The sequence below is a fragment of the Bison bison genome, unplaced genomic scaffold, assembly GCF_000754665.1.
Source record: "Bison bison bison isolate TAMUID 2011002044 unplaced genomic scaffold, Bison_UMD1.0 scf7180017864213, whole genome shotgun sequence".
NCBI classification, from domain to species: domain Eukaryota; kingdom Metazoa; phylum Chordata; class Mammalia; order Artiodactyla; family Bovidae; genus Bison; species Bison bison.
In genome coordinates this window covers 1,100,766-1,112,681 of record NW_011494785.1, presented here as the reverse complement: position 1 = coordinate 1,112,681, position 11,916 = coordinate 1,100,766, and the positions used below count along the sequence as shown (strand labels likewise).

The following is an 11,916-nucleotide window of genomic DNA, read 5'->3' as shown; positions in this document are numbered from 1 at the left end:
GATTCTTTACTGTCTGAACCATTTCCTTTACATCAGGGCAGGAGGAGCTTTCCCGGTGGCTCAGACAGTAAAGAATCTGCCTGCAATGTAGGAGACCTGGGTTTGATCCCTGGGTCAGGAAGATTCCCTGGAAAAGAGAATGGCAACCCACTCCAGTGTTCTTGCCTGGAGAACTCCATAGAAGAGGATGATATATATATCAAATATATATACATAATATATGTACACACATATGGTTGGATGGTATCACCGATGCAACGGACATGACCTTGGGCAAACTTTGGGAGATGGTGAGGGACAGGGAGGCCTGGCCTGCTGCAGTCCATGGGGTTGCAAAGAGTCAGACACAACTGGGCGACTGAACAACAACAACAATCCTGTTAGTTCTGTTTCTCTAGAGAAACCTTACTAACCCAAGCCTCAGATCTGAATAACTGAGAAGGCAGAGGTTCTGGCCTGGCTGAGTGGGCATCAGGAACCTGGGGAGGGTCTTCCTGTGGAACTTTTGCAGAAGTCACAAATCAGAATTTCTAAGAGCCAGCAATAAGTAATGGAGCACAACTTCCAATAATTTATGAAGCCTAATAGAATTAATATTTTCCTCCTAAGGGGCCACCCAGGTTAACTAAAATGCCACATTTCTTTGCTTTTTAACTGGAATTTTATTTAGTCCAACATGGTAACACTAATTTTCTCACTCTCATCAGAAAATTCTTAATGGCAATTCTATATCATTTCAGTTCATGAAAATGAGAAGATGGGGCTTCCCTGGTGGTCCAGTGATTAAGATCTGCGCTACTATGCAAGGGACATGGGTTTGCTGCTGGATGAACCTGCTGCATTAACACAAGAATGGACTCCATCATCTCATCCTCACCAGTTCCTGGGATGTAGCTCGTGGGGGAGAAGTGGACGTCAGGGGTGAGCATGGCGGAGATGGGTGGCAGGGTACTCGTTCATATGTATAAAAAAGTGATGTACCCATGGCTGGTTCACTTTGCTGCACAGCAGAAGCTAACACCACATTGTAAAGCCACTATCCTCCAATAAAAATTTTTTTAAATAAGAAAAGTGCAAAATAAACATAGATATTGACCACAATCTAGACGGGCCACCTCGGTAAAGAGCAGAGGTGAGAAAGCACGCACTTCAAACCTTCCCAGGCTGCTCGGGGCCAAAGGCCAGGCCTCCTGCCTCTATCCTGTGCAGGGACACTGCGTGTCCCTCACAAAATACTGGCTCCTCTGTTGTTGTTTTTGGAAAACAAACACTTCCTTCCAAGATCCCCCTCCCGGTTAATATCTGTGCTCAGGACTCCGTGTCCCTGGACTCATTACTGTGGATTTGTCCAGGTTCGAGAGCTCAATTTAGGGATTTCCTGCCCATCTTCCCAGTCTCTCCGGACCGTGCTGAGTTATGATCCAGCCTCCACCAGCCACGAAGATGCTAAGTGACCCCACACTATGCCTCAGTCTTCCTCCTTGCTCCCCCTGCCGCCAGGACACGAATCCTTGCAAACGTGGTTACTCTTTTTGTAGTCACTTCCCAAGCCCATTAAAAAGAGGGGAGGGACTTCCCTGGTGGTCCAGTGGCTAAGACTCTGCACTCCCAATGCAGGGGGCCCAGGTTCAATCCTTGGTCAGGAAACTAGATCCCAAATGCCATGACTAAAAATAAAATAAAATTTAATTTAATTTAAAAAAAGATCCCACATGCCACAGATAAGACCCAACACAGTCAAATAAATAATTTTTTTTTTTTAAAGGGAGGAGAAAACACCACTGGACCCAACACTAGGCCTATGGAGGTCAGCTTCACCCCCACGCTCCTTTCTCACCCCAGGAACTGGGTTTAACCCCCACCCCTACTCCTAGACTTGGTTCTCAGATTCACTTTTGCAAGCAAACGCATGCCACCCAGCATACCACGCTGTGTCCCCCTCTCGTGGTTATGACATCCTCCTGGGAGGTCAACTACTTGCCACTGCATTCTGTGAATAGGAAAATGGTCTGGAGCCCTGCAGCAGAAGGATGCCAGGATGGCCCACCTGTGTGGAGTCTGGGGACTTGACACCATGGGGACAAGTTCCTTCTGCTACACCTGCAGCCTCATCAGGGCCACCCCCTGGCTTTGCTCTCCCAGACTCCCAGGACCAGCATTTCCCCAGACGGAAGCTGTGCCATGCTGATGGGCTACTTGGCACAGTATTTAATCAGATGGGCTTCCCAGGTGTCGCTAGTGGTAAAGAAACTGCCTGCCAATGCAGGAGACATGAGAGACGCGAGTTCGATCTCTGGGTGGGGAAGATCCCCTGGAGGAGGGCATGGCATCCCATTCCAGTATTCTTTCCTGGAGAATCCCCATGGACAGTGGAGCCTGATAGGCTACAGACCACAGGGTCACAAAGAGTCAGACACAGTTGAGCAATCTAGCACAGGGTGTCTGAGTGTGGGCACTCCGCCTGTTGTGCCCTTGGCTGTGAACTCTGAGGGCTCATACTGCCTCTGAGTCCCTCAGTGTCTCTCCACAGACCCCCTTCCGCCAGGAGTTCCATCAGTGTTGGCTGCCTACTGCATCAGGAGGGAAGGTGACTGGGGAACCAGGAAGTGAGAACACACCTAAAAATATTTGAGAACACAGACACAATAGTAAACTTCTGCATTCCCATAGCAGCGGCTAAGACCTGGATTCTTACAACAACCTTCTAGGAAAAACAGTGCAGGTGTTACTATGCCCACTTCACAGAGGAGGACATTGAGGCTCTGCAAGAAAAAGTGACATCCCCAAGTCACACAGCAGGTGGGTCCAGGACCAGAGCTGGAAGGCTGGCCTCTCAAGGACTCATCTGATGCAGAGTCTACCTGGCTATGGCTCCAAAACAGGAAGGAAGGAGGGGAGGAAGCAACCTGAGAGTCCATCAGTGGGTGATGGATAAAGAAGACATATGTGTGTGTGTGTGTGTGTGTCAAGACATACATATATTTTAAAATTTATACATATGTATTTACAACATATAAATATTATATAAGTATATAATATAATATATAATTATATAAATTACAATTAATGTATAATATAAATTATAATAACATTCTTTACATATGCAAATACATAAAATCTTCTTTGGAGAAGGCGATGGCACCCCACTCCAGGACTCTTGCCTGGAAAATCCCATGGACGGCGGAGCCTGGTAGGCTGCAGTCCATGGGGTCGCTAGGAGTCCGACACCACTGAGCAACTTCACTTTCACTTTTCACTTTCATGCATTGGAGAAGGAAATGGCAACCCACTCCAGTGTTCTTGCCTGGAGAATCCCAGGGACGGGGGAGCCTGGTGGACTGCCGTCTATGGGGGTCGCACAGAGTCGGACACGACTGAAGTGACTTAGCAGTAGCAGCAAAATCTTTATCCACTCAATATCAATTATATTGGCACTTCCCAGGTGGCGCTAGTGCTAAAGAATGGAGTGGATGTGAGAGATATGGGTTCGATCCCTAGGTTGGAAAGATTCCCTGGAGGAGGAACTAGCAACCCACTCTAGTATTCTTGCCTGGAAAATTCCATGGACAGAGAAGCCTGGTTGGCTACAGTCCACAGGGGTTGCAAAGAGTCAGGTGCAACTAAGTACACACAAACACACATACACATCCATTATATGTCTTTATCCATTATTGTATATATAAGATTTTATATATCCACACACAGATCCAATGGAATATGATTCAGTCATAAGAAAGAAGGAAATCCCACCATTTGCAATACCATGGATGGACCTGGAGCACATTATGCCCAGTAAGAGAAGTCAGAGAAAGAAAAATACTGTATGATATCACTTACATGTGAAATCTAAAAAGCCAAACTTGTTGAAACAAGACGGTCCTTCCACAGACCCGCTCCTTTCAGATTAGTCGAACTCTGACTCTGCCCAAATGAGTTCATTTCCATTTTCAAATTTTGAGCAATCATGTTTTCAATGTATACATTGTATTTCTTAATAATATTATGACCAAGAAGTTTATCACATTAATTTTCAGTGTAGTTTGTTGTTTAAAATAATATAATCATCCAAATATTATTACACTACTATTAACTAGGTTCAATATATCAGTGTTGATTTCATTGTGTTAAATGTATACTCGTAATAAAATAGCTGCAAACCTTTAAAAAAAAATGGTGGTTACCAGGGGATGGGGCTGGAGGGATAAGACATGCTGTTTAAGGGTACAAGCTTGCAACATGTAGTAAATAGACCCTAGAGATCTAATGCACAGCACAGGGAATATGCCCAACAATATTGTATCATAACCATCAAACTTGCTAAAAGATTGGAACTTAAAGATTCCAGCCACTGAAAACAAAGGATGATTTTGTAACATGACAGAGATGCTAATTATTGCTACAATGGCAATCATATTACAATCTATACGCTGACCAAATTAAGATGTTGTACAACTTAAATTTACACAAGATTATATGTCAAATGGGGCTTCCCTAGGGGCTCAGATGGTAAAGAATCTGTCTGCAATGCAAGAGACCTGGGTTCAATCCCTGGGTCTGGAAGACCCCCTGGAGAAGGGAATTGCAACCCACTCCAGTATTCTTTCCTGGACAATCCCATGGACAGAGGAGCCTGGTGGGCTATAGTCCATTGGGGTTTCAGAGTCAGACACGACTAAGCGACTAACACTTTCACTTTCAGTTCATACATCAAATATATTTAAATTATATTTTAAAAAAAAGAAACAGAAGGGAACTCCAAGATGGCTTCATCATAATACATCCTTGTCCTAATCATCTTACCTACAAATACAAGTGCAGGCACATCCTACATGATGGATGGTACGTTCCAACAGGCTGAGAATACGGGGACTCATAGGCTCTGAGGGCAGGCGTGCCCTGTAACCAGAATTATGCTCCCGTAGCTACGAGCTTGTGGAAGGACACGCAGAGACCAGAGGGGCCAGAGGCCAGCACTACTTAGGGACTGAGACCAGGAATGAGGAGGAGGAAGTGATAGGTATGGACGGATGTTCAAGAACAGGGAGGGAGGCTAGGAAGGGGCACCAGTAAAGAAGTGGGAGGGGGAAGAAGAAGGGACACAAGAGCGGGCGGGGGAAGGAAGGATGGAAGACACTAGCAACGGAGAAGAGCCGAAGAGGGGAGAGAAGGAGGACCCACACTTCTCCTGGGTCTCTACGTTTCCTACTAAAAGGATTGTCCTGCGGAACAGAAGCACTAGCAAGGGCAGCAAAGTTCACTCACCTTCTGTCCAGGGATCAGCCAGCAGAGATAAAAAACATAGGCAGCAAGATACAAATCGAAGAAATTAAGAGAACGTTAGCTATTCAGATAAGCCAGAGAAAGGAGAAGAAATATATACGTATTGAAGACGGAAGGAAGAGAAGCAGAAGGTGAGTTAAGTGAGGACACCTCCAGAGGGAAGCGGATGCCTCCATCCGAGGCTGACTTGGGTCGTGTGGCCAGCAGACCGGGAAAGCATCAGAGGAGCCGAGGTCCAGATTCAAGACGGCGCCTGCACCTGAGGACAGCGGTTTGGGAGTGAGGGGTCAGGAGACAGAGGGCAGAGCAGTGCATATGAAGAGGAGAAGGTCACAGCATGGTTCTTGTGAAACCAAGACTCTCAGGCATGCGACCCCTAAACATGTACCTTTTATTGGCAAGATGTCTGTAGCTGTATTTATGCCTGTATTTGTTCACTGTTCAGTAGTCATTTGTCCACCTGCCATGGATGTGCTATCCATCTTAATAAGTCTATCAGAACAGAACCCACAGGCTTCATCCTTCTTGAGTCAGGGGTGCGTGACACGGCATCACACAGCATGGTATGTGATGGATGACTTCTGATGGGGCCGCAGATCTCTTGGTAGTGAGGACGGTGTAAACACAGCCCACGATGCTAATCCAAATGTTTTGCTGACTCTAACCATGTCACTGACAGTGGAGAGGGTGACAAGAAGTCAGGTGATGACGATGGTTGTGCAGAACGCAGCCAATAGGAATTTCTGTTAATGACGGGGAGGGTGGACATGATGATGATGAAGTCGTGATCTCGGCAAAGCTAGGTCAACACTTGTGAGATAAGGGGTGTGTGTGTGTGTGTGTGTGTGTGTGTGTGGAAGAGAGGGAGAGGGACTGAGAGACAGAATCGCCCACAGATCACTTCTGGTTAAACCATAGCGTCACCTGCCCTGGGGCCCTTCCTAGAAACACCTCAAAAGTTCAAAGTCAATAACCATCCTGTTTTCCCTAAAATACCTAATAAAAAAAGAATACCGAATCTGTGGAAATCTGTGGACACGCTTCCTTTCTCTTTGGAGATATTTGCTGGATTTTCTTACGCAAGGAAGCTGTCACCCAGGAATTCTCCAGGAAATTTTTTTAATTATATATAGACTCTAATGGCTGAAAAGGACCTTGAAAATCATCTCAACTGTGGGGCTTTCCTGGGGATTTTTTTCCCATAATACTGCTGCCAGAGCCTTGCTCCATGCCAGCCAACAAGATCACGGTCCCAGCTGGGCTGGGGCATGAACACTGTGAACACGTTTCCCAGATGACTGTGATCAACTCACATGAGAAGAACCTCCTATTTTACAAAAGCCACCATCACACCACACTTAGGGGCAGCGTCACAAGCAGAAAAGCTGTCTTCACAGCAAGTCTGGTGAACCCACACCTCCCTGCGTGCTGCCCACCCCATCGGCAAGGCTTGCCATCCACTCTCATTGCCATGTGTGTGCATGCTCGGTCGTGCCTGACTCTTTGCGACCCCATGGACTGCAGCCCTCCAGGTTCCTCTGCCCATGGGATTTTCCAGACAAGAATACTGGAGTCGGTTGCCATTTCCTTCTCCAGGGATCTTCCAGACCCAGGGGTTGAAAGCACATCTTCTTCATCTCCTGCACTGGCAGGCAGATTCCTTACCACTGCACACTCTGAAGAAAAGCCTGGCACCTTTTCCAGTGGCCCAGTGGTTAGGGTTTCACCTTCCAGTGCAGGGGATGGAGCTAGATCACTGGTCCGAGAGCTAAGATCTCACATGCCTCATGGCCAAAAAGCCAAAACATAAAACAGAAGCAATATTGTAACAAATTCAATAAAGACTTTTTAAAAAAGATTATATATAGACCAGTGATCTGGGGTGGGCGGGGGGCGGTGAAAAAAAAAAGAAATGCCTGGCTGGGCTGGAAGGGAGGGAGAAGGGGGTTTAAGGAGAAGTTGAAAAGCTGGACCACGGCAATGACCAGCTTCTTGCAGAGCCCATGTCAGTGATGCTCTGAGGTGACACTGTCTCCCAAGTCCCTTCTGCCCAACCTTGGCGTCCCCAGAGAAGCAAGCATGATTCAACTCCACAACACCCACGTCCCACCCAGCCCCTTCCCAACACTGTTCATATCCATCCAGCCCTTGAGAGACCCCAGAATCCAGGAGAAACATGCTCATACTTTCTTGGTGGGGACTTTGATCTTCAAGAATTCCGCCTCTCGGGCCAGCACCTGCCATGGGGCGTGGATCCGGACGAAGACGGAGCCCTGGCTTTTGCTCTGGAAGGGACAAACAAGAAGAAACAGCAGCGCTTAGGAGGTCACAGCGTACATTCCAAGCTCCCCAATTCTTCCAAACAAGAAGCCCAGACGTGTTATTTCTTCCGTTTCTGGTTTTTGTTCTCTTTATACCTCACTGGGGGCCAGCTCCCTCCCACCCACATCCCATTCATTGCTCCTGGCTCAGAAATGCTCTCACCCAGAGTGGAGAAGCATTCCCAAAGAGCAGTCCCTGGAGGTCTGGGGACTTGAGAGAAAAAGAGGAATTAAAACAGTTGTGTTCACAGATTTAGAATGTAAGCAATTACAGTTTTCACAGAAATCCCATTAACTATTTTTGTTGAAGTACTGCTGATTTGTAATACTGTATCAGTTTCAGGTGTTCAGCATTTTGATTCAGTCTTTTTGCAGATCATATTCCATTACCGGTTATTACAAGATAATGGGTATAATTCCCTGTGCTGTACAGTAAATGTTCATCATCTATTTTCTAACTGGGACTTACCTCTGCTGGCTTCAGTGAACAGTCTGGAACCTGCCTCCATACTGACATTTTCCGTAAATATTAATATTTTATATTATAATTAATAGTTTAATAAAATAATATTAAATTTTTATGTTTGTTCTACGATTTTGCTGTGTCACAGCCCAAATCACAAAGTGGTTCATCTAGCCTATAAGGGGCTCCCAGGTGGCTCAGTGGTAAAGAATCTGCCTGCAACGCAAGAGATTCGGGTTTGATCCCTGGTCTAGGAAGATCCCCTGGAGAGAGAAATACCCACTCTGGTATTCTTGCCTGGAGAACTTCACGGACAAGAGGAGCCTGGCTGGCTACAGTCTATGGAGTCTCAAAGAAGCAGACATTACTTAGCAACTAAACAACAACAACAAAAGCTAATGATAAAAATAATAAATGTAAATGGTACAACTCAATATAATATCATAAAAAATAAATCATGGGCAGGATTTTGTGTGAATATGGCTGTGAATTTAGGTCCCAGGATATATCATTCTCTGAGTGCACTGATTTCACCCAAAAAATGTAAAATAAGGAAAGGAAATGCAGTGATGAATATCTGAAAACTAGGTTTTATTGACTCAGCAGCTCATTTGGCCCCAGGCAGTGTCTGCTATAAAAATCGGTCCAGTTACAACATGAAGCTATTAGTTTCTTCTCATCTACAAAGAAAACCTCAAGTTTTTTCAGAACAAGCACACAAAGGGGGAAAAATAAAACACTTTCTGACATTACTATAGTTTGTTTCATCACTAAAGAATGAAAAAAGACCAAAACAAGTAGGAAACAAAGAGCAAAAGCCTCATCATTAGTATGAAGCTTCTAAAACTACCTGCAAAATCAATTACGAACACTGTGTTCACAAAAAAAGCAGCACAAGTCAATAGGCAATTCCTCGTCCAGTGACTTCTGGGAATCCCAAAGCCCCGTGAGATGCTGGTCCATGTGCCACTTACAGTTAGGATAAAGCAGCTGAGGGCAGAGCGAGGACCAGGGCCTGGCCACCGTGCTCTGCAGAGAGATGAGCTCCCAGCTTTTTGTCCCATTCTCACCCGCCCCCACACACATGCTCCAGGGGAAAGCAAGCAAGCTTTGTTGGTTTCCTGAGCATCTCATGAAACAGGACGCACAGAGTCCAGGGCCAAAAAGGCACCAACATTGTGGGCAGCGAAAGGAATGCTCCTCACAGAAAAGCAGCAACAACCCTCTGCAAAGTCATCCTCAAAGACCAGTTGGTGTTCACCAATACAGGTCTCGGTTTAGCACTGAAGATGCCATTGGAGGCAGCCATGCACACCATCCCAAGGGCTGGGCAGAGAACCAGGTGGCTGGGAGAAGACTGCCTTTCGCACCCAACTGACAGTCAGTTCACGGTCACAGGTTCACGGGTTTCTGAGATGATGAAGAAGACAAAAAGATACTTCATGGCGCTCATAATGCAAGTGAAGACTGTCTCTCTGATTCTTAATGGCACTTGATGATCCTTTCGATAACCATGACATCCAGAAGCTATTCCCACCTTGGGGATGAAAGCTGCTGACTTCTAAGGAGGGAGACGGAAGAAGAAAGCAGGATTTCACAGGGAGACAGAACTGTGGTTTGAGAGCCTTGGACAGTCTAGAGTTGACAAGTGCCTGAAAGCAACACCCATCACCAAGATGCACCTTTATTGAGTGAATTGTGTGCCTGGCTGGAGCACGGAGGTCGTGTGCTTCAGCTCACAGAATACGCATGGGGGACCATCACCTCTCTACCCTACTGTTGGAGAGGGAAAGTTCAAACAATTTGCCCAAAGTTACAGATAGTAGGATTTTTAGAAAAAAGGATTCGAGGAACTTCACTGGCGGTTCACTGGTTGACTCTTCAAGCTTCTGTGCACGGGGCTTGGGTTTGAGCCCTGATCTGAGAACTGAGATCCTGGATGCTACACATTTTGCATGGCCAAATATAAAGTTTTTTTTTTTTTTTTTTTCAAAAAAAGAACTCAAACTCAGGCAGGTTATGCTCTACCTGGTGGTTTTTAGAACATCTATTGCACATAGTTAAAAACCACATCCAAGGGCTGCAAGAGAACATAAAGACATGCCTTAGACTAATATTGAATCAAAGAATGAGAAGCATCAAAGAAGCAGTCCTATGAAGAGATACAGAGTCTTTGAGACCCTAAGTGGACACAGTTCAGACAAAACCCTGGAAGTGCCTTTCAGTGAGAAATCGCCCCAATTTCTCTGTCTGTCTATGACAACAATACCGGGACTGCTAGACGGAGTCATCAATTACTTACTGCTACTTCAAATGGTAATTTAAGCTTTTCTAATTTAGTGCAAAGCAAGAGGAAGACAGAAACCATCTGTGGAGCTGACCTGAAGCCCCAGAAATGACGTTCTCAGTGAAAGATGGCAAAGGGTGCCACCATCCTTCTCTCTAAGATGAAATCATGACTATTATTGATTTTAAAATATTTGGTTTCATCTTTGTTTTCAAATTGTGGCAAACCCCTTTTTCACCTTTATCTGGAAGTGGGGCCTCAAGTGTGCACCAAATGTCCGTTAAGCAGCTGCAGACGTTTGAGCAGGGTCGGGAGGGCCAGTGTCCACCTGTGGTCTTGGTGGCAGACTGCTAGCTGTTCCCTGACAGCCATTCTTCTTTTCTCTAGTCTTCTCTATTGATTTGGCTGCATTGGGTCTTAATTGCATCATGCGGGATCTTTCCTTGCAGTGCACAGACTCTCTAGTTGTGTGTGTGGGCCTAGTTGCTCAGCAGAATGTGGGACCTTGTTCCTGAACTAGGGCTCAGACCCTCATCTTCTGCTGGATTCTTAACCACTGAACCGTCAGGAAAGTCCTTCCTTTATTTTTTAACCAAGTACATGGCCTTCCAGAATGAAGGCAGCATCCCCTTTGAAGTTAAGTATAACCATAACACTAATTCCTAGCCAATGTGGTACAGGTCGGGGGTGGAGCAGCTCCTGGAAACTCCCTGCAAAGACACAAGTGGATGACTTCTGCCCCTTCATCCTCTTCCCTATCACTGGATCTACAGCCTGAAAGACAGATACAAGTGTCTTAGACCTCAAGGTCGAAGTCAAGGCCAGAAATAGCAAAGTATCAAGAGAGAAGTTGGGTCCTAACTCTGGATTGTCCCAGCCAACCTGGGCTGCCTCTGGGATTTTGATGCGAAAGGTAAAGCTCCACCTTGTTGAATCCCTGTGGTTTTAGAGGCTCTATGAGCTGCAGCCCAGCCGTATATTAAATGATGAAAATTGTCTCCCAACATGGGAGGGGCCTTCAGCCCCTCCAGCAAAGCAAGGCGCTTCTCCATTCTGCTCAAATGGAACCAGTTTCAAAGGAAAATAAAAGCTGGAATGCAGTTGCACTGGTGCTAACATCTAGTCATCATGTTTCTTTCATGCCATGCGACATTGTTACCCTCTCATAAAGAGAGCAACACCGAGCTGATGTGAAATATTAGCTGGTGTGACTGGCTACATCTGCTGGAAAAAAAAAAAAAAAAACATGAAAATCCCTCGGCAGAACCATCACCAAATGCAGAAGCTCTTTTTAACTAACCTAGGAATCGAAAGTTGAAGGTTAACATCAAATCAGATCAGATCAGATCAGTCGCTCAGTCGTGTCCGACTCTTTGGGACCCCGTGAATCGCAGCACGCCAGGCCTCCCTGTCCATCACCAACTCCCGGAGTTCACTCAGACTCACGTCCATCGAGTCAGTGATGCCATCCAGCCATTTCATCCTCTGTTGTCCCCTTCTCCTCCTGCCCCCAATCCCTCCCAGCATCAGAGTCTTTTCCAATGAGTCAACTCTTTGCATGAGGT

The 11,916-nt window shown here is 45.9% G+C and overlaps 1 protein-coding gene and 1 non-coding gene across 2 annotated transcripts in view; one reads left to right on the top strand and one right to left on the bottom strand.

The window, feature by feature from the left end:
* Positions 1-11,916, bottom strand: part of ANO2 (anoctamin 2, calcium activated chloride channel) — a 339,922-nt gene that overhangs the window by 260,641 nt on the left and 67,365 nt on the right. Inside the window, exons 4-5 of the mRNA XM_010844983.1 lie at positions 7,467-7,565; positions 6,605-6,607 (exon numbers count right to left, since the gene is read on the bottom strand). Coding sequence (XP_010843285.1) covers positions 6,605-6,607; positions 7,467-7,565 — 102 coding nt within the window. The remainder of the gene's footprint in view (positions 1-6,604; positions 6,608-7,466; positions 7,566-11,916) is intronic.
* On the top strand, positions 1,575-1,647 carry TRNAG-CCC. The gene has a single exon. It is a non-coding gene; the product is annotated as a tRNA-Gly (tRNA).